This window comes from Rhamphochromis longiceps, linkage group LG14 (assembly GCF_057381845.1).
Source record: "Rhamphochromis longiceps isolate RC_006_pf linkage group LG14, R_longiceps_female_GT1.1, whole genome shotgun sequence".
Lineage (NCBI taxonomy): Eukaryota > Metazoa > Chordata > Actinopteri > Cichliformes > Cichlidae > Rhamphochromis > Rhamphochromis longiceps.
The window spans coordinates 4,267,971-4,287,887 of NC_140570.1; the positions used below are offsets into that span (position 1 = coordinate 4,267,971).

Consider the following 19,917-nt stretch of genomic DNA (forward strand, 5'->3'; position numbering starts at 1 on the left):
TTTCTAAGCAGATGCTCATTTATGTACTTAGGGTTAGGGTAAGCTTCATATTATTTTGGTTGCACTCTACTAGAGGATATTGTACACAATGCATCGTGGGAATGTGAAGTGCAATAACTCATACATAATTACTATGATGAAATGATTTACATGATATGCCATCATAACCGTTTGTATTCCGTAAACCAATTAAAAATACGGAAAAAAAGTAGTTTCTCTGGTTAGAATTTGTGGGGTGTTAGTCTGGTTAGGTCAAGATTAGCAACCAAAGTGGATGAAATGGTTATGTACAGGTTTGTATCTGTGCATATACACAGTTTGCACTATGCAGTGTGTGTGTGTGTGTGTGTGTGTGTGTGTGTGTGTGTGTGTGTGTGTGTGTGTGTGTGTGTGTGTGTGTGTGTGTGTGTGTGTGGATTGTGTATGTGTATTCGTGAAGAAATAGTCTTCTTGTAGTGCAATTTTAAAATTAATTGTGTTGCTTGAGATATTGACCTGTATTCTATGTTGCAGGATAAATCAGGATTCTGTTAAATATAATTTGTGGGATTCTTGAAAATTTTTCAAAAAGCATTGTCTTGCCTTCAAATGTCTTTTTAAAAGGCTCTACTATTTTAACATGTTTCTTCTCTTAATGGTAGATTTATATTTTTATCACACATAATATAGACATGGAGGCTCAAGGCATGATGAAGAAAACAGTGATGGGGCTATTTTTGACAGAGAAGATGTGCAGCCAGAAGATGCCCAGTTGAATATCAGTGTCTTTATTGAAGCTGTGGTGGTCCTACCCGGTTTGGCTAGCACTGCATGTGCATGTGGTCTGCTTTCTGGACCTAAGCTATCCACTAGAGCTCAAATACATGTTTGAAGTCTTACAGAAGATTTTCTGAAGGACACAAATTGGCATCCAAGGCACAAACACTCAAAAACATGCTTTTGAGATAAGTTGAACAAAACAGACAGGAGCCAGCACCCTTTAGTAATAGGTTTAAGGTAGTTATAAACCTTGGCCTTCAGCAACACTGTGAGGAATCTTGGAGTTGTTTTTGACCAGAATATGTCCTTCAATCCATGCAAATATGTAGGACTGCTTTCTTCCATATATCTCTAAAAAGAAAAACATCTTGTCTCAGAATAATGCTGAAAAACTAGTTCATGCATTTATTACTTCTAGGTTATCAAGATGTGTTTAAAACTCCCTGAAAAGCTTTCAGTTGATCCAAAATGCTGAGACAAGAAAGACAGAGCATATATCACCCATACTGGCTGCTCTTCGTTGTCTCCCTGTTAACACAGGACAGTTAACACAGGTGTCATCCTATCCTACCACACTGGAATAAACTGAACTCCTGAGAGTGACCCATTTGTTCCCAAATGTCTGTAGAAGCAGTCTGCTTGATTTTATACGTCTATACGTATGATGGGTGAGTGAATACTTTTGGCAATATTGCGTACTTTTATGCAAGTCCCCTTCATATTGATGTTACTAAAAAGATGTGATGATAATTGTGCTTACATATTTGTTAATAAGATCATTCCATCTGAAATCATTGTGAGCCTTCTACTCAACCATCGCAAATCTCTGCTTTGCTCACAGGGTTTAATGGGTACTGGAGCAAAGAGTCATTAAGTCTAATTTGCAGATTGATGATATGATATCCAACAAGCTGATCTTTCTAGTGCAGCAGCCCGGCATTGTTTCCATATGGCTCCATGGAGATTTTCACTCAAAAAATCAGAAAGTAATGTAGCCTGACAGTCCTGCACTGTCCTGCACCTCAAAGTCCACACACTTCTCATCCCCGTCATGCATTCTAGCATGAAGATGTTCCACTTGCTCCTGTAGCTGCTGCTCCTACAGATCCATAGGTGCAGGTCCAGGCTAAACAGAGTTACTTTCCAGTGGAACTCAAAACCAATTTTAAATGCAACATTTTCAACAGCTCATGTCAGCAAATATGCAAACAGTTTGTGTATAGTTTGGTATACAGTTTGGAAGCTAAAGGAATACCATCTGCATATGGGAAACTTCACTGTTAGAGATGTTAAAAAGAGAGCCAGAGAAAAAGATGAGAGATTATTTTTAAAGGTGAAAACTGCTCAACAAAGGACAATCTGGATACTTGAAATGTAAATTTTCAAACTTATTTTTGAATTATTTTTAACCTAACATTGGATCTGTTTCTCAAATTAGTTTATTCATGTTGTGAAACTGTGTTTATAACAAACTGAATGACAACAATTTAGCATTATTCCATTATTATACTGACAGTTCAAATAAGTATAGGCCAAACAGAGGAGTTTGTTGGCACAGTTTAGAGTAATGGACTATGTTGGGCAAACTGTGATCTCTATTTTCACTGTTAGGTGAAGTCATCAAGTCATCAAAAGGAAGCATTGAATTCAAACAGATGATTTTATGTGAATTTTCAGTTTCCATTGTGATATTACATTTATTCCACTAACACTACCTTTATACTGGCTAGAGGTTGGAAAGCTTCCATGATAGCTTAACTGGAGAAATCCAGTTATCTGAAATTCCCCGAGTTAGTTTAAGGCAAGTTAAACAAACTGCCATAACAAGTCCACCATGTCAGATATTAGTGTTCCTCCACCTGCTAAATCTTATTTTACACTCCTTGGTTATACAACAGCAGATATGCATTGACTGTTACGAATGATACACCATCCATGACACAAATATATTCCCAAGCAAAGTAAGGGCATCAACAGTTAACAGCTAATAATGCACTTTATGATTGATGCTGGTGTTCGTTAGTATTGTAGTTTTCTCTATAGTGTTCTAATGCATGGTCATTTTCTTTCGGTGTAGTTTTCTGTTTGCAACAATGGTGATAATTACATTGTTGTCGAGGCCCTAACCAAACCTCAGCAACTCAAGATCTACTATCAAAAAGTTTCTGAAATAAAAATATGCTTCGACCATGAACAATGCTGGATAAATTTGGGCATGTTTCAAATGTTTTCACATTTCTACAGTTGCATCTTGATGTAACACTGTCTTGTGTACAGCACACAATACCAACATCAAATCCACTGTTTACATAGTGCTTCATACCTACATAGTTACCAAACACACATGCAGTTGGTAATGCATGGATATGGAAATGCCAGTGTAGATGTAGCAAATCTGATTTGCCTACCGCAATAACAACTAACATTACCAACAGTTTTCAATAGATTTGTGCAGATAGATTACTTTCTCATGGTAACTTAGGCACAGAGGAGTAAGAAGCAGGCATGAAACTGAAAAAAATCAACTTACTAGCCAGTTTCACTAATGTGGGTAGTTCAACACTCAGGCCACAACTAATGGATTCCTCCCATCTTATATAGTAGCAGCATTATCAGATGAAGACAAATAGGTGAGCTCATTAAATGCAGGTGCCCAGGAACAAAGGGCAGGAAGTCAAAAAGGATCCCGCCCCTACAAGACAGGGGTGGGGTTAGGTGGTCACCCTCATACACACACCCACACAGAGAGAGAGAGGAAGAGAGGCAGGCAGAAGAGTCGGGAAGCACAGATCATTTGTCACAAATGATTTTGTATAACTTAACCATTTTTTCATTAACCAGGTAGATTAGCTGCCTTCTGTCAAGTACAGCCCATTTAAAAACCAGGAGCAAGTGTGCCAAATATCGTGCATCTGTGTAAATTATACTATAATGAGCAGAAGATCAGTTGCATTCCACTAAGATGTGTTGATGTTCAGACTTGCACACAGCTCAAACCAGCATCTAAATCAATCTACATGGCTCTCTGCATCCAATAGCTGCCTAATTGATGCACTAATCCAGTCACTAAGTACTGCAGCACTGTGGAGCTGGCCCAAAGCAAACAAAACACACACAAGCCATCAATGAGCTGCCCCTCAAACAAGAGAGTGGAGCAGGACTGACAGAACATCTATGAACTATAGATCAGGCAAGAGGCATAAAAACGGTGAGCTGCTGACCTCTGGCCTCAAACAGCACTGTTTTCTCACTCAGTGAATCTTCTGAGCATAGAAGCAACAACACATACCCTTTTCTTGGAGATCAACAACTACATACTACAAGCAAATCTTCCTTAAAAGAGCATCTATCATTGTGTGTTGAGCCCATTGTGACTTCTGATACTGTTATTATTAACCACTTTGTAACCAACAGGACTCAAGTTCAATAGTATGACATTAGACTAGGCTTGAATGATCAGTCAACTCCTTAAATAATATCTTTATTTAGGGGCATCCCCATAGCTCAGCTGGTAAACCTACAATACACTACTTTGGACAAAAGTATTGGACCACCCCTCTTGATCTAATCAGATTTTTTCCAGTCCCATTGCCACAGGTGTATAAAGTCAAGCACCTATATTTTGCCTATACAAACATTTGTGAAAAAATGCATCATTCTAAAGAGCTAATTGAATTTAAGTGTGTGGTGCTAAAATAGGATGCCACTCTCGCAACAAGTCGCAAAACGTTTGTGAAGGCTCGTTCCTCGGTTAACTGTAAGTGGTATTATTCCAAAGTGGAAGCATTACAGAAACCACAACAACTCAGCCACAAAGTAGCAGACCACATTAAGCTACTGACTGGGGTCGCCAAGTGTTGAGGCACATAGTGGTAAATGGACTGCTTCGAATATAATGATTTTCTACTCTGCTTAAGAACTCAAAGCGCTTTGTAAAACATGCCTCATTCACCCATAACATACAAGCCCTTTTGTTTTCTCCTCTGCTGTCACGCATTCCATCTAAAATTCACATACAGTCATACTCCGATGATTGCACCAGAGAGCAACTTGGGGTTCAGTATCTTGCTCAAGGATACTTTCTCATGCCGATTGGAGCAGCCAACCTTCCAATTAGGAGATGGCCTGCTTCAACTCCTGAGCTACAGCCACCTCTAGCTGTTTAAGGGGGTTTACAAAGTTTACCTCGTCTTTTGACGAGGAGTAAATTGAAATATAAAAGTTGCCATGCTACTGACTCAATAACTGCAGAGTTCCTGACCTCCTCTGGTATTAAAATCAGCACAAAAACAGTGTGCTGGGAGCATCGTGACATGGGATTCTATGTCTGACATAATATCTGAAGTTTTATTATTCATTTTACATTGTATAGTTTTCCACTTTAATTTTAATGTAAACAAATTAAATATTAACACAACCGAGGGAGACCATCTTAAAAGTAAAAACCCCAAATAAACCTATCAGAGAAACAGCAAAAACTTTGGAAGTGGTCAAATCAAAAATCTATTGGACTGTTAAAAAGAGGGTACCTGAAGTAAAGCTTCAAGGATGGAAACGCAACGTTTGTTGATGTCCATGGGTTCTAGACTTCAGGCAGATGTTGGCTTCAAAGTTTTTTAGTCCAAGTATTAAAATGAGTCGTTAAATTTAAATTGATGTTAGTCCCACAAATTTTAAACCTCTGAAAATGGGAACTGTATATAAAAATGCCTGTCCTGGCCAAATAGAGAAAAACCGAAGGTCTGCGCTTCAATCAGACAGTGGATGATGCAATGCACCATGGTGATTTAAAGAGGCAAACTACAAAAATTGTGTCTCTGTCCCAAACAGTATGGAGGACACTCTATCATTAGTGAAAAACGCTATTCCAGCTGTGATAAAGCAAAGTAAAAGCTGGGTGGTTTGCTAGTAAACAGACTGCTCTTTATTGCCTTATTCATCCATTCATACAAGCAACTTCTTCTACATGAGTGCTTTCTAGCAAACCTTTACACATTGATGGATCCACCAGAGAGCAACTTGGTGCCCAAGAAAGTTTGTCAGGCAAACTGGGGCACCAACTTTCCGATTTGTAGTTGACTTGCTCTACCTTTGGACGCCCTACAAGCACACAATCTCACTGCAACCATTTCACAATCACTAGTCAACTGAACGTATATGCCTCTGGACTGTGAGAAAAAGCCAGAGCACCTCTGCAGAACCCACACAGGCGCAAGGAAAACTTGCAGACTCCACATAGAAAGGACCCAGCAGGGTGAGGTGGCAGTGCTAACCAGTTGACCACTGTGCAGACCACTTTTATAAAAATCTTTCCTGTTTCTGTGTGTTTCACTGTTTATTTGAACTCTTATACTTTCAGTTTCCCAGCCAACTGTAAATGATTTGACATCATCAGAGTTCAGTGAGAGGAGTTCCAGATTCTGTATGTTACTCACTTTGCTGTGTTTTCACATAGGCTGCTTCTTTCTGAAGCTTTATGTTCACGTGGAACTTAATCTTCAAGTGTTTCTCCAGCAGTATCTGTTGGAGTAGATGAGATACAACTATACCTCAATAAATGAGACTGTCATTGAAACTGCTACTCAAATTTACCACAGATCTTTTCAGCACGCAGCAGAGACAGTAGAGGTGTGTGGGGATAAAGGACAGGACAGAGTGATGACTGAAGGCAGGAGGAGACAGGAATCGATCGTGGACATGTGTTTCTCCCCACGATTGCCGAGGTTAAAGGAGAAGTCTGCAAACAGAAATGTCCTGCCGAATAATTGCAAAAGCTCCTCTCTTACACACAACTGACCCGGCTTTCAAGCCAGCCTGTGTTAATAATCAGCACTCATAATGAACAGAATCCATAGGTCTGCTGGGTTAAGGTCCTCAACAACCTTGCTCCAAGCAACAACAGCCGAGAAGCAGCGTGAAACGATGTTGTGCTTGCTGTTGGCGTACCTGTGCTACGCTACTGCCCCCCTGTGGATGTTTTGATTCTGACAAGTTCAAATGGGTGCCACTGAGTTCAGCTTCACATAAACCATTCAAATTACATATATTTTAAAAAATACCAGTAACTGAGAAAAAAATATGAGAAATAGGAAATTTCTATGTTTAGATGAAAGACTGTTCGATAGTACAAAATTAAATAAATGTAACTGATGCGGATCAGTTACATTTATTTAATTTTGCTACTTGCAATTAAAATTTTCACTAAAGAAACCTGAGTTATCCCTGCATGATGTGTTAATTGTCCAAAGAGACTGTTATGTGAGAAATGCTATAGCAACTCTATCTGACATCCTAACCTGAGTCAAGCATTATAATAATGAAAATGAAAATTGTCCTTCAGTATTTGACCAGGCTATATCTTTCGTCAAATGTCCACAGAAACACCATAAACATGCTTGCTTTGACATTTTTAATGGCAAAAAGCTAACATGATGAAAATGTGTCTGTGTAGGTTTCACAGTCATTCATCCAGATCATGGTAGTCTAAGGAGCTTGGAAAGAAAAGCGACTGGACTTCTTTAAGTTCCTTTTAAAAGAAAGTCCAGTCGCTTCTAAGCGACGTCAAATACGTTGAAAACCAACAAATCAGAAACTAAATGCTAAACACTGGATAAGACAAATTAGGTCAAAGCCTTCATTAGAACTGGTCGAACACTCCGAATTACACATTAGTGCTTTGTAAACAAAATATTCCAGCTATGTATGCGAGGGTATGTTGTGTAATGTGCTGAGAACAACATGACGGAGCAATGATCACTGGAAACTAAAATCATCAGCTCTGTGAAGCCTGGATTCAAAACCAAACCAAAATTAAAACTCTTCAAGTTTTGCCTTAATTTTTGAAGCTAAGCTATAGATACTGAGGGGCTGTTTTTGAAGAGGTTGAGTTTTACAGGAAGTCAGACAGAATAACTGCTTGATGTAAATCATTCATTAAAATCATTGTTTCCAAAGTATGCAGAATACTATGCTTCAATCCAGTGTTGCTTACATGAAATATTGTTAGAAGACATAAATCTGTGATGTTAATAACTGTTTTTAAATTTAACACCTTTCCATTCTTTAGATTTTTTCCTGTCATTAACAGTTACTCATTCATCAGACTGAAGAAGTCACTCGGATGAGTGACTAAATTACCAATGAGCAATGTCAAATCATAGTGGCCAGATGACTATGTCCAGGTGACAAAACCTGTGGGTGTTCCTGGACAACAGTACTGTGCCACTGTGGTATGGACTGACCACATACAGCTCACTATTCATATTAGGGGTGCTGTGGCTCAGGAGGTAAAGCAGGTCATCTCCTAATCAAAAGTGTGAATGTTAGAGAAAAGCACTTAGACATAGAAGAAAATGTGCTTGTGTGAATGTTGGTTAAAATGCTATAAAAGAACCAGTTCTTATGCATTTTAACTGTTTATTCAGTTCAGAGTCACTGAGTGAGAGTCTGGCTACACAGGTCTCCATTTCAGTAAAGTAACAGGCATGTCTGGGGACTGTGTGAGCAAACTGGAATACCTGGAAAAGAACTCACACAGGCACTGGACGAGCAGATAGGACCCAGCTGGCTGTTGTTAAGGATTCAATATTGAGGAAGGGGTACAAGAGGTGATCGAAGAATAACCACACTGATCCGGCCGGGTGAAGTCAAACGATGATTTTAATGCACGCGTGGGAAGATCACTTACACAGACAGCAATTGATCTTCGACTTAATCAAAGCATAAACAGATATTTTATACCATCAGAGTTTGAATTTAATGACGCCCCCTCATGCGTCATCAGACAGAATATATACATACGTCAAATCGAAACCACAATGACTTTTAAGACAGTTTAAAAAGAACGTTGTCGTCTATCTTCATGGCCGGTATTTCCGGTCAACCCTTTGACTTCCAGTTCTCGTCTGGAAACTGTTCCTCTTTTGCAGAGACAATTTCGCAGTTACAAGCAGACATGACTAACCTCTCACCTATAAATGAGTCTAACTAATGTGTGTGTGTGTGTATATGTCACGACCTCACTCGGCACTCTATGTCACCTCTCACCTACTAACGCTCACAGTCAAACAGAGGCCACTGTCAAATGTGTCAACAGTTTACTAAAACTTATAGATGTAATATAAATTGAATAAATGTTTTAACCAACTGATACTACTTAAAACTCAATACAAGAACATGAACATACAGTGGGGCAAAAAAGTATTTAGTCAGCCACGGATTGTGCAAGTTCCCCCACTTAAAATGATGACAGAGGTCAGTAATTTGCACCAGAGGTACACTTCAACTGTGAGAGACAGAATGTGAAAAAAAAATCCATGAATCCACATGGTAGGATTTGTAAAGAATTTATTCGTAAATCAGGGTGGAAAATAAGTATTTGGTCAATAACAAAAATACAACTCAATACTTTGTAACAGAGGTGGGACCAAGTCATTGTTTTGCAAGTCTCAAGTAAGTCTCAAGTCTTTATCCTCAAGTCTCAAGTCAAGTCTCAAGTAATGTCAGGCAAGTCAGAGTCGAGTCTCAAGTCACTGGTGTAAAAGTCCGAGTCAAGTCACAAGTCTGAAACTTTGAATTTCAAGTCCTTTCGAGTCTTTAAAAAAAACAAACGAAAAAATAATGTTGCAGTTATGCTAAATGTAAATATTAGACCATGTAATTTTAAAATCTGTTTTTCTCAACACATACAAAATAGTGAACTTAGAAAATATACACAAATTGTGAAATTGCACCTCTTTAAAATGCAGCTCAATTAAACTTAGCTCCAAGAATAATTTTCACCGACAGTTCTGAGATAAGCTGCATGTTATTCTTGGATGCGGTTGTAGGACCAGCTTTAAAATCGCATGACAAAAATATCATACACATTAAAAAAAACTGTATCACCAACGTAGCCTGGAAAACATTTGCTAGTTAGATGAAGTCAGCTATCTCATCTTAGCATATTTATATGCATATTTATAATTATACAGTTCTTGGAGTGAGTGCACACACTCATGAAGTTTAGTAACTTCCGGTCACTGCAACAAGCCCAGGTACAGTTTACCGACGGATGGGTACAGGACCTTGAAATGCACCGTGTAGAACGAAAGACCATCGTACGTATCATAAGTTTACCAGTCTCACAAATCGTCTTCATAAATACACATTCGTTAACCGTTTATTAATATAACCTTTGAGCTCAACGGTAATTAATTAGTAGTGGAAATAATTTCTGGTAGCATCACAGAAATGTAGCAGTGACAATAATATGCTGTAATCGTACTGGACAATTAGTGATACAAAAAACCTGTTTTATCCTGTGAATAAAAGTATGTGTTTTTGTCAGTGTACCATAATAACAGAAGCGAAACGCAATATTGTGTCAGGATAATTTACTATTTATGCACAATAAATAAAGGAGCATAGCGCGACCATTTCTGTTCAGCGCCAGACTTGCTTGTAACCTATATCACCAATTATGTTAAGAAAAATGACGCATTAACTACAACAGCAGACTGACCTTTGTGTAAATGCTTGGAGCAGACTAACCTGTGAGCTGGAGTGTTCTAGGACGTTATATTTGATCTTTGAATGGCTGCAATCCAGTCGCCTCTTTGTTACTTCGGAAACATGGCTCGAACAATTTCTCTTCAACGACGTAATCCGATAACAACCGATCTCTTTACCCGTCGGCTTCCCGTGGCTGTCATGCGACCGGCTATTGCAGTTAATAATACAACAGCTTCTTGACATTTTTGTGTTTCTTTTTATCGCTGTGTGACTGATTTTAATTGAAAGCCTGCGTGCGCTAGTACCGCTTGCCACGAGTTCCCAGAATCCTTTGCGGTTCTACCCGTGAATGACGTCACATTTTCAATCTCCATATAATATGCATGTTAAATTTTATATTTGGGGTAAAATATCAAGTCTTTTCAAGTAAACCGGTTCAAGTCCAATTCAAGTCCCAAGTCATTGGTGTAAAAGTCCAAGTCAAGTCACAAGTCTTAGAACATTTTTTCAAGTCAAGTCTAAAGTCATAAAATTAATGACTCGAGTCTGACTCGAGTCCAAGTCATGTGACTCGAGTCCACACCTCTGCTTTGTAACATAACCTTTGTTGGCAATAACAGAGGTCAAACGTTTACTATAGGTCTTTACCAGGTTTGCACACACAGTAGCTGGTATTTTGGCCCATTCCTCCATGCAGATCTTCTCGAGAGCAGTGATGTTTTGGGGCTGTCGCCGAGCAACACGGACTTTCAACTCCCGCCACAGATTTTCTATGGGGTTGAGGTCTGGAGACTGGCTAGGCCACTCCAGGACTTTCAAATGCTTCTTACGGAGCCACTCCTTTGTTGCCCGGGCGGTGTGTTTTGGATCATTGTCATGTTGGAAGACCCAGCCTCGTTTCATCTTCAAAGTTCTCACTGATGGAAGGAGGTTTTGGCTCAAAATCTCACGATACATGGCCCCATTCATTCTGTCCTTAACACCGATCAGTCGTCCTGTCCCCTTGGCAGAAAAACAGCCCCATAGCATGATGTTTCCACCCCCATGCTTCACAGTAGGTATGGTGTTCTTGGGATGCAACTCAGTATTCTTCTTCCTCCAAACACGACGAGTTGAGTTTATACCAAAAAGTTCTACTTTGGTTTCATCTGACCACATGACATTCTCCCAATCCTCTGCTGTATCATCCATGTGCTCTCTGGCAAACTTCAGACGGGCCTGGACATGCACTGGCTTCAGCAGCGGAACACGTCTGGCACTGCGGGATTTGATTCCCTGCCGTTGTAGTGTGTTACTGATGGTGACCTTTGTTACTTTGGTCCCAGCTCTCTGCAGGTCATTCACCAGGTCCCCCCGTGTGGTTCTGGGATCTTTGCTCACCGTTCTCATGATCATTTTGACCCCACGGGATGAGATCTTGCGTGGAGCCCCAGATCGAGGGAGATTATCAGTGGTCTTGTATGTCTTCCATTTTCTGATGATTGCTCCCACAGTTGATTTTTTTCACACCAAGCTGCTTGCCTATTGCAGATTCACTCTTCCCAGTCTGGTGCAGGTCTACAATACTTTTCCTGGTGTCCTTCGAAAGCTCTTTGGTCTTGGCCATGGCGGAGTTTGGAGTCTGACTGTTTGAGGCTGTGGACAGGTGTCTTTTATACAGATGATGAGTTCAAACAGGTGCCATTCATACAGGTAACGAGTGGGGGACAGAAAAGCTTCTTACAGAAGACGTTACAGGTCTGTGAGAGCCAGAGATTTTCCTTGTTTGAGGTGACCAAATACTTATTTTCCACCCTGATTTACGAATAAATTCTTTACAAATCCTACCATGTGGATTCATGGATTTTTTTTTCACATTCTGTCTCTCACAGTTGAAGTGTACCTCTGGTGCAAATTACTGACCTCTGTCATCATTTTAAGTGGGGGAACTTGCACAATCCGTGGCTGACTAAATACTTTTTTGCCCCACTGTATGAAAGATAATAAAAATGACCTGATATAAGTGTTTTGTAAGCATGTATTGCAATTCCTTCTATGTTCTAGTTTCCCTCAGCATGAATGACCTGGACAGTCACGCCAGTGAAGCTTAAGACCCTTAATGAACCGAACATCAACTCAAAATAAGCACAGATATGCAATATGTATAAAATAGTTATAACTGCATCTGGAATACAAGATTAATATGATAACAGTATGCATAACCATCTTAAAGCTATCTGTTACATTGTTAAAGCAATGATCATACTGCAGATTATATTGTGCTGGTAAAATACTTTTGTTCATCCCCACACTGTCAAGTTTGAGCCGGGAACCATCTTGCTGCGAGGCAAGCGAGCTAACAAATGCACCACTCCACAAAGCTATAGCAGTTTGTCCAAACTGTCACCTTCTTCCTCTGTTGCTTTCATCGAGGCGTTGCCACTGGCTTAACTGGTCCAAAAAAGTGTAACCGTCATGTGAAAACAAAATGCCCAATTCACTGCAGTGCTGAGACGCAGATATGGCTTTTAATGATAAAACATATCTACTTCATTAATACAAAACAACATGACACATACTGTAGAATATTCTTTCTACACAACAGTTAAAAAAACATATTATTCACTTGAGAATCTAAAATGGTCCCCATGTTGAAATTATAGCACAATGCCAGAGAACCTTAAGACCTGACATACCATCAGCCCAGCAATAGCACATAATAAAACCAAAGGTGTGGTATCGTCTCTATGTTACAAAGTATTCACAGAGTCCTTGAATTTTTCTGGAGTCTCTTATGATAAGCCAGATAACCTCTCACTCACTTCCCACAGCTTCTTTGCCAGGGCATCATCTCGAGCTTTGACTCCTACTTGTTGCAGCGCACAATTGGAGAAGTAGCGTCCACTGAGGGGTTCAATGCCCTCTTGTAGAGCACAGTAAAGGGTGGTCTGTGACCCCTCCTCAAGGCTGAGGAAGAACAGCTTTGCAAAAGGCATCATGAGAAGCTGCAGCCACAGGCTCATACTGCGACCCAGCTCTGTGTAGATGACTCCTGGGAAGAACAGAGGTGATCTTAACTCAGAGGTACTCATTTGGACATGTAGTGTTGTAGTAGCTTTTGCTTGTGGTACACACAGCCTCACACCAAAAATGGAAGCAGACACTGACCTGGGTGCAGGCAGTAGCAGGAGACACTGGTGCCCTCCAGTTTGTTGGACAACTCCCTGGTAAAAAGCACATTACACAGTTTGCTGTTACAGTAGGCCTGGAAGCTGTCCCAGGTAGACTGACCTGACACCAAATCTTTCTGGGAATTAAGCAGAGAGAAGTCAACGGTTCCAAGGTGGTGCAGCAGTGCAGCCACTGTGACCACTCTACTGGGACCACACTGCTTTAGCCGCTCCAGGAGGAGATTGGTGAGCAGGAAGTGGCCCAGATGGTTCACACCAAACGCCATACCAAAACCCTCCTCGGTACATCCCAGGCCCATCACACCTGCAACACAAAGTTTCAGTCACTATCGATAGAACAGACAGCGACATTTCTCTGTATGGCAACATTCCCACCTGCATTGTTAATGAGGATGTCCAGTCTGGGCTCGGTCTTCAGGAAGGTTTCAGCAAAGCTCTGAACAGATTTCAGACTCGCCAGATCCAGATGCATAAACACCACCTGGTTGTTGCCGCTCTCCTACAGGACAGAACTGCTGAGTAAGACAGGCTGTGATAGATCTGTCACATATCTGGCAGGACTGAACAATGATGGTGCATTTGAAAATAAAACCTAAAACACATCCTTATGTAAGCGCTAGAAATAGATCTGATGTCTGTTTGATGCTTGTTGAATTACATGCTAACCATGCGTCTGATACCGAATACAAATAAAGTACCGTTTATTTTTATCATTTGTTTTCTTACATCTCCATAGACTTGTAGTCAAGACCACCTAATCCGAGACCAAGACAAGACCAAGACCAGAGGGTATCGAGACCAAGACGAGACAAAAAAAGTCTTTAAACTGCAGCCAGATGCTGCTTCGTTTACGGGTGTCAGGCATATTTATGTGTTTTTGCTTTCGCACAGCCCTCCTCACCGCTGTCTACGGTCTCACTTACTTGCTGAGAGGACAGACGCACGCTCCACTTGACTGTCGCGTTTCTCACCCTCTCTGTTTTTCACATAATGATATTATCCTATATCCTCGCATGTGATTGGCCACAATATGGAGGGATTGGAGCATAGCTGAGCCACTTTGTGAGAGCTGAGCAGCCAAAGGAAATTAAGTGAGGGTAGAAATGACTGAAAGATTAATAGGCTCTGTTTTGAGTTTTGTTCAAAAAAGAATGACTTCATACAGACAAAAAATATATATCACATGTGCAGGACACCTTAAACTAGTTTTTTAATTAAGCAGCAAGGCAGAACAAAGACAGGCGGACTAAACCCCAATTCAACCAGACCCAGAACTGATCCGGAATTAAAACAGGACTACAACAGCTCAAAATCAGGACTACTTAGGATTTAACCAAAACAGAACCAGAATCAGAACTAGATGATAGTAGCACTAAAAATCATCATAGACCTGCACTACACTTATTTTTTAATTCTACCAAAGTACAATATTTAGATTCAGAAACGTTTATATAATTATTTAGCCTTGTTGTGTAAACAAGCCTGCATAACTTAATAAATATAGAATTTGAAAAATAACAAACCTAAAAAGAAACACTAGGTACAAGATACATGAGGACCTGTGATACGGTGATACTTTTGGCAAACAACCATTTGACTAACATGTGTGTCTCACCTGCTCTTGTTCCACCTCTGTTCTGTCCTCATTCTCCATCTCCCTCTCTGTTCCTCTCTCTCTCCCTCTCTGTTCCTCTCTCTCTCCCTCTTTGTGCTGACAATCAAACCAAACACCAACATCTTCAAATATACAGTTGAAACCAGATATTTACAAACTCTTCAGATCAAAACAGAAACACTTTTTTAATTGTAACATCAAATCAGACTAAATGTTTATTTTTTTTAGATTGATAAATATAAAAAACATATTTGTTAACTTTAAGAGTAAAGAGAGAAACTGTCTGTATTTCTTAATTGTAAATGGCACCAAATTGTATTCAAAATTGAGCCACACTTATGGAGCTCCACAATTCTTTTCCTGGTGTTTTGGTTGACATCTCTTGATTTTCCCATGTCACAGAAACAGGCTCTGTGTTTTGCCTTATATGCATCCACAGGTGTGCCACCAATTTACTCACATGGACTCTACTAACCTATCAGAAGCTTCTTCAGCTCAGAATGGAATCGTCTGCAGGTTTCTTATTAATTTACAATAAACTTAGTGTATATGTACTCCTAAATTTGATGAAAGTGATAAAAAATAGAAGCTCTGTCTCTCTTTATTCTGACATTTAACTAATTCAAAAGATATTTCAATATTTATTTCAATATTTTAGTTCAGTCTAAATTGATGTTTAACAGTAAAAAAAAAAAAGGTTTTATGTTTTCTCCATAAAGTGTTTGTAAATATCTGGTTTAAACTGTGAATATACTGCTGTGTATTGAAATTCCTCTTGTTTTGCATAGAAATATACTGAACAACATACAAAGCATAATATATAAAATAACATCTACCAGAGTTTTTTCTTTGAAAGAAGCTCCTTATGTCCATTGTTGTGTTCATCAGTACATAACTGAAACCGATTTAGAGAGTTTGTTTAGCCGTGGAGGGTAACAACTGAAAATATGAAATGTAAGCTAAGACTCTCTAAAAAATCAGCATTGCTGTTCGGCTTTTTATTTATCCATTTGTTGATTCACTCGAAGAGCAAGTAACGCAACCAAGTGATCAGTTTAATCTCAGTCTTTTGTGATAAACCTTCATATTTACATTATTTGTACAGTACGAATGATTTGCTTTGGTACCTGGTCAAACTTAAGCTCTCCTCTGTCTGCAGCAAACTCGCAGGCAGCAGCTTCTCCCCCCTCGCTCACATGGGTGCTGTGCTCAGTCGCCTAGTGCCTGAGCTCGGATCATACCAAAATTAGGGGGAATTTACGACTGTGCGCTCTGTGCTTCGAGTATTGTGTTTATTTTTTGTTTTATACAGTTTATACAGTCAGGCATCTAACTATGAAACAAATTACACTCCAAAAGACCCAGGGCTTCTGAAAAAATGACCCGGGCTTAAGCCCAGTAAGCCACCCCCCCCCCCCGCTCCGCCGATGGTTGACTCCAAATCTCCCGAACACTATGTCGATTTCAGAACGCAAGACCGAGACAGCGAGACCAAGACCAAGACAAAAGTCCGTCGAGACCAAGACGAGACCAAGAGACCACGTAAAAGTGGTCTCGAGACATCCAACTCTACATCTCCACCAAAGAGACGGGCTCTGGCTGAAACCACTAAAACACAGCTAGAGGCCACTGCAGTGTTACCCTTACTGTTTACTTCTACTCGTAACCTCAATTATAGGTCGCTGCTGTCAGGAGTGCGTTTCTTTCTGTATATGGATGGATTCATCCTTCCCTCATTTGTGATCAGTCTTCATGTTCCTGCTACTGACAAGCACTACCACAGGACAATCCCTCGAACACCATGCTTCACTGTTGGGCAGGTAGCAGCATGTGATAAGCATTGCCCACCTCTGAACCGAAACAACTTTCTGAGATTTGCTTACTTGGATGATTGAGCATGCATAAAGACAAAGGTCTAAAAACTTTCACAATATATATACTAAAATTGATTTTTAATAACTTACTCTTTCTCATTTTTAGTGATTGAGTGAACACTCCTGTAAGTTTTTCAGTTAAAATGAAAGAAAATGAAACTACCAACTAGTTCTCTCAACTGACTGTGGCACAGGATAGTGCCTGCTGTGTGTCAGTCTCTGACTTCTTACTCTGCGGATGTCGTAAGCGGCAGCCTCTCCTCTCTCCTTGTTACGGCAGGCCAGGATCACCCTGGCTCCTCGTTTCGCCAGCTGCAAAGCTGTGGACTTACCAATGCCAGTGTTGCTTCCTGTTCAGAAAAGCAATTCAAACATCTCAGCAAACCACTGGCAAAGGTGTCATTGTGAATACAGTGGCATTATCTCTGGGTATCTAATGAAAATTCAATCTAAGACTGTTTTTACCTGTTACATGTTCAGTTAAATTCACAGTCTTATGATAGAATTACACATCAAAAGTGGAAAACAGTGCAAATGTACAGATATCCGTTTTTACAGTTGACCTTTGTATTTAAAAATGAGACATGAAGCATGAGGGTGGACCTCGCTAAAAACTCAGAGGACACTGTGGGTTCAAAAGGTCTTCAGCCCAATTACTCTTGGTTCAGCCTAAATCTAGACTTAAATCTAGGGGTGACCGTGCTTTTGCCCTGGTTGCACCAAACCTGTGGAACAACCTTCCCATCGCTATCCATTCTATCTTTTAAATTACGTTTAAAAACTCACTTATTTAACCTAGCTTTTCCATCTAGTTAGTGCCCCTATTTTATATTTGGCTCCATTTGTATCTATGTACCTGTCTGTACATATGGTACATAGAGTTGTACATATGTGGTACATTGTTAATGGCCTTTTATTTAATCATGTCTTAATTTCCCTGTTTCTATTGTAAAGCACTTTGGTGTACTGTTGGTTTTTTAAATGTGCTATATAAATAAAGTTGTATTTCAGGTGGACGCCGAGTCCTCTGCTAATCATCTTGAAGTCACAAATGTTTCACTTTGCTTTTCAGACCACCCACAGAGCTAACCATTTAAAACTAATAGTTTTTTGTTTTATTTTTCCTATAAAAGAATAAACAATTGATACCTGGAAAAAAAAGCGAAGCTAGTTTCACAACTTTTACTCCGATTCCGAATACATTTTTACAATCTTCGGAGACTATTTTAAACATCAGCATGGCAAAAATCCCTCTACTTAATGATGAAAGATTTTCAAAGACGTTAACTAATTTATAAGTCCTTTTTACAACAGGCAGCGAACTGCCATCTTTGTTTTCATTTTGAAATAGAGACACAGCCCGTCGGTAACAGTTGTTTCAGAAACATAGTTTTATCATTCAGAAGGAGTGTGTCCCTTTCGGCTGATTCTAAAAGGACTTCGCGATTTTTCAAGTATCACTGCTGACTTTTACTCAAACCAGCAGTAAGCTGGGACCTGACTGGACAATGGTAAGATTGCGCAACTTACGTGAGTTAGTGACTGTGTTTACAGTTGATGACATGAGCGGACAGTGGGGCGTGTTACCTGTAACAATGGCCGTCTTGCCCTTAAGCTTCACTGAACTGGAGCATCTCGCGGATCTGAACACACAGTAATAAACTAACACATAAAACGATACGAATCCCGCTATGAGGCATAGTAAAGCCGACATTACGACACTTCCAAACACTGCTCAATTCTTCGTAACCAAGTGACTGTCTCTTCTTCTATCACTATTTGCGGCTACCAGCAGCAACAAAGGCTCTCTGCTGCCCTCTGTCGTTTCTATTCTCATTCATTCAGATTTACTTAGCGCCAGCGTCAGATCCGCAGTTCTTGAAAAGAAAAGAAAAGAAAAGTATTTTTTTAGATAAAGTCCTCTGCCACAGGTCTGGAGCCTTGAGGGTCCTGCAGAGTATTTCTGTTGCCCTTTTCTGGGCAGAGATCTCGGATTTTTTCTTGGCTTGGTGGTCAGGTCACTGCCCCAAATCCCCCGGTTACCACTGTGTCCACTGTTGCCTTCCCCCTCCACATCTTTCGATCTCCTCTCTCAGCACTTGGCACTTATCAAGCTTCTCATGTTCCTTCTCCCTGATGTTGCTGTCACTTGTATATGTTTGGCTGGTTAGTCGTTACCAGTTTGTCCATCTGTATATGGTCTCACAGGATCTTAGCTTGGTCATTCTCAACCCTAGTGAGCATATCGCATTTTGTCCTCGAGACTTAAAGGTCATGCTGAGCAGAAAGGGTTAAAATGAATTTCGAAGTATCAGCCAGAAAAGTATGATAAAAGCTTGTTTTAGCAGTGCCAGTGATATCACTGGCACTGCTAAAACAAGCTTTTATCATGCTAGCCCAATTTTCTAATCTTCTGATGAGAGTGGCAAGGCTGCAGATAAATCTAGAAGGACTCAAATGAAATATTGTCGGTTATTGAAGCATAGAAATTTTTGTTTTCAAATTAATAAATTTATTAAAAATTTCTTAAATGAAAGGTTTTTTTTTGGCAGATCAAGACAATGGATGATTTAAAGTAATTTGGGCTGGAGTTAGATGAAAGTGATTAATTTAAACTTGAACTGTAATGTGATATCACTGATGTTGCCAGCAAAGAAATTTGGGAATTTTTCACAGTCATCCGAAGATTTGGCAGGAAAAGAAGCTGGATCAGCACTAAGGAGTCTGTTAATGATTTTAAACAGAACGTTGGCTTGTGCTTATCATTATTAATCAATTAATTCTTGCTTAACAGCACCTTCAGGTGAAGGTAACAAACTGACAAAAATGTGACAATAGCTGAGACCAGGATTATTTTAGGATTTAGGTGGATGGTAGATAACAATACAGCAAACTTGATATTGCTACTGTCATGATTCCTGTCAGTCCTGTCACTGTAATATGAATTATTTAACAATTAGTTAATCCTTAGTTGGGGGGAAAAACCCTCCTTTCTCTCCACACCAAT

General features: G+C 39.9%; 1 protein-coding gene across 1 annotated transcript; it reads right to left on the reverse strand.

The window, feature by feature from the left end:
- Positions 1 to 11,774: 11,774 nt before the first annotated feature.
- On the reverse strand, positions 11,775 to 18,697 carry LOC146653435 (dehydrogenase/reductase SDR family member 13-like). Its single transcript, XM_085379702.1, has 5 exons — positions 18,498 to 18,697; positions 17,142 to 17,260; positions 13,797 to 13,920; positions 13,399 to 13,725; positions 11,775 to 13,282 (listed from the first exon to the last, which is right to left on the reverse strand). The coding sequence occupies exons 1-5, from the start codon at positions 18,622 to 18,624 to the stop codon at positions 13,023 to 13,025; spliced, it is 957 nt and encodes a 318-aa protein (XP_085235828.1). The 5' UTR covers positions 18,625 to 18,697; the 3' UTR covers positions 11,775 to 13,022.
- Between the last annotated feature and the right edge of the window lie 1,220 nt (positions 18,698 to 19,917).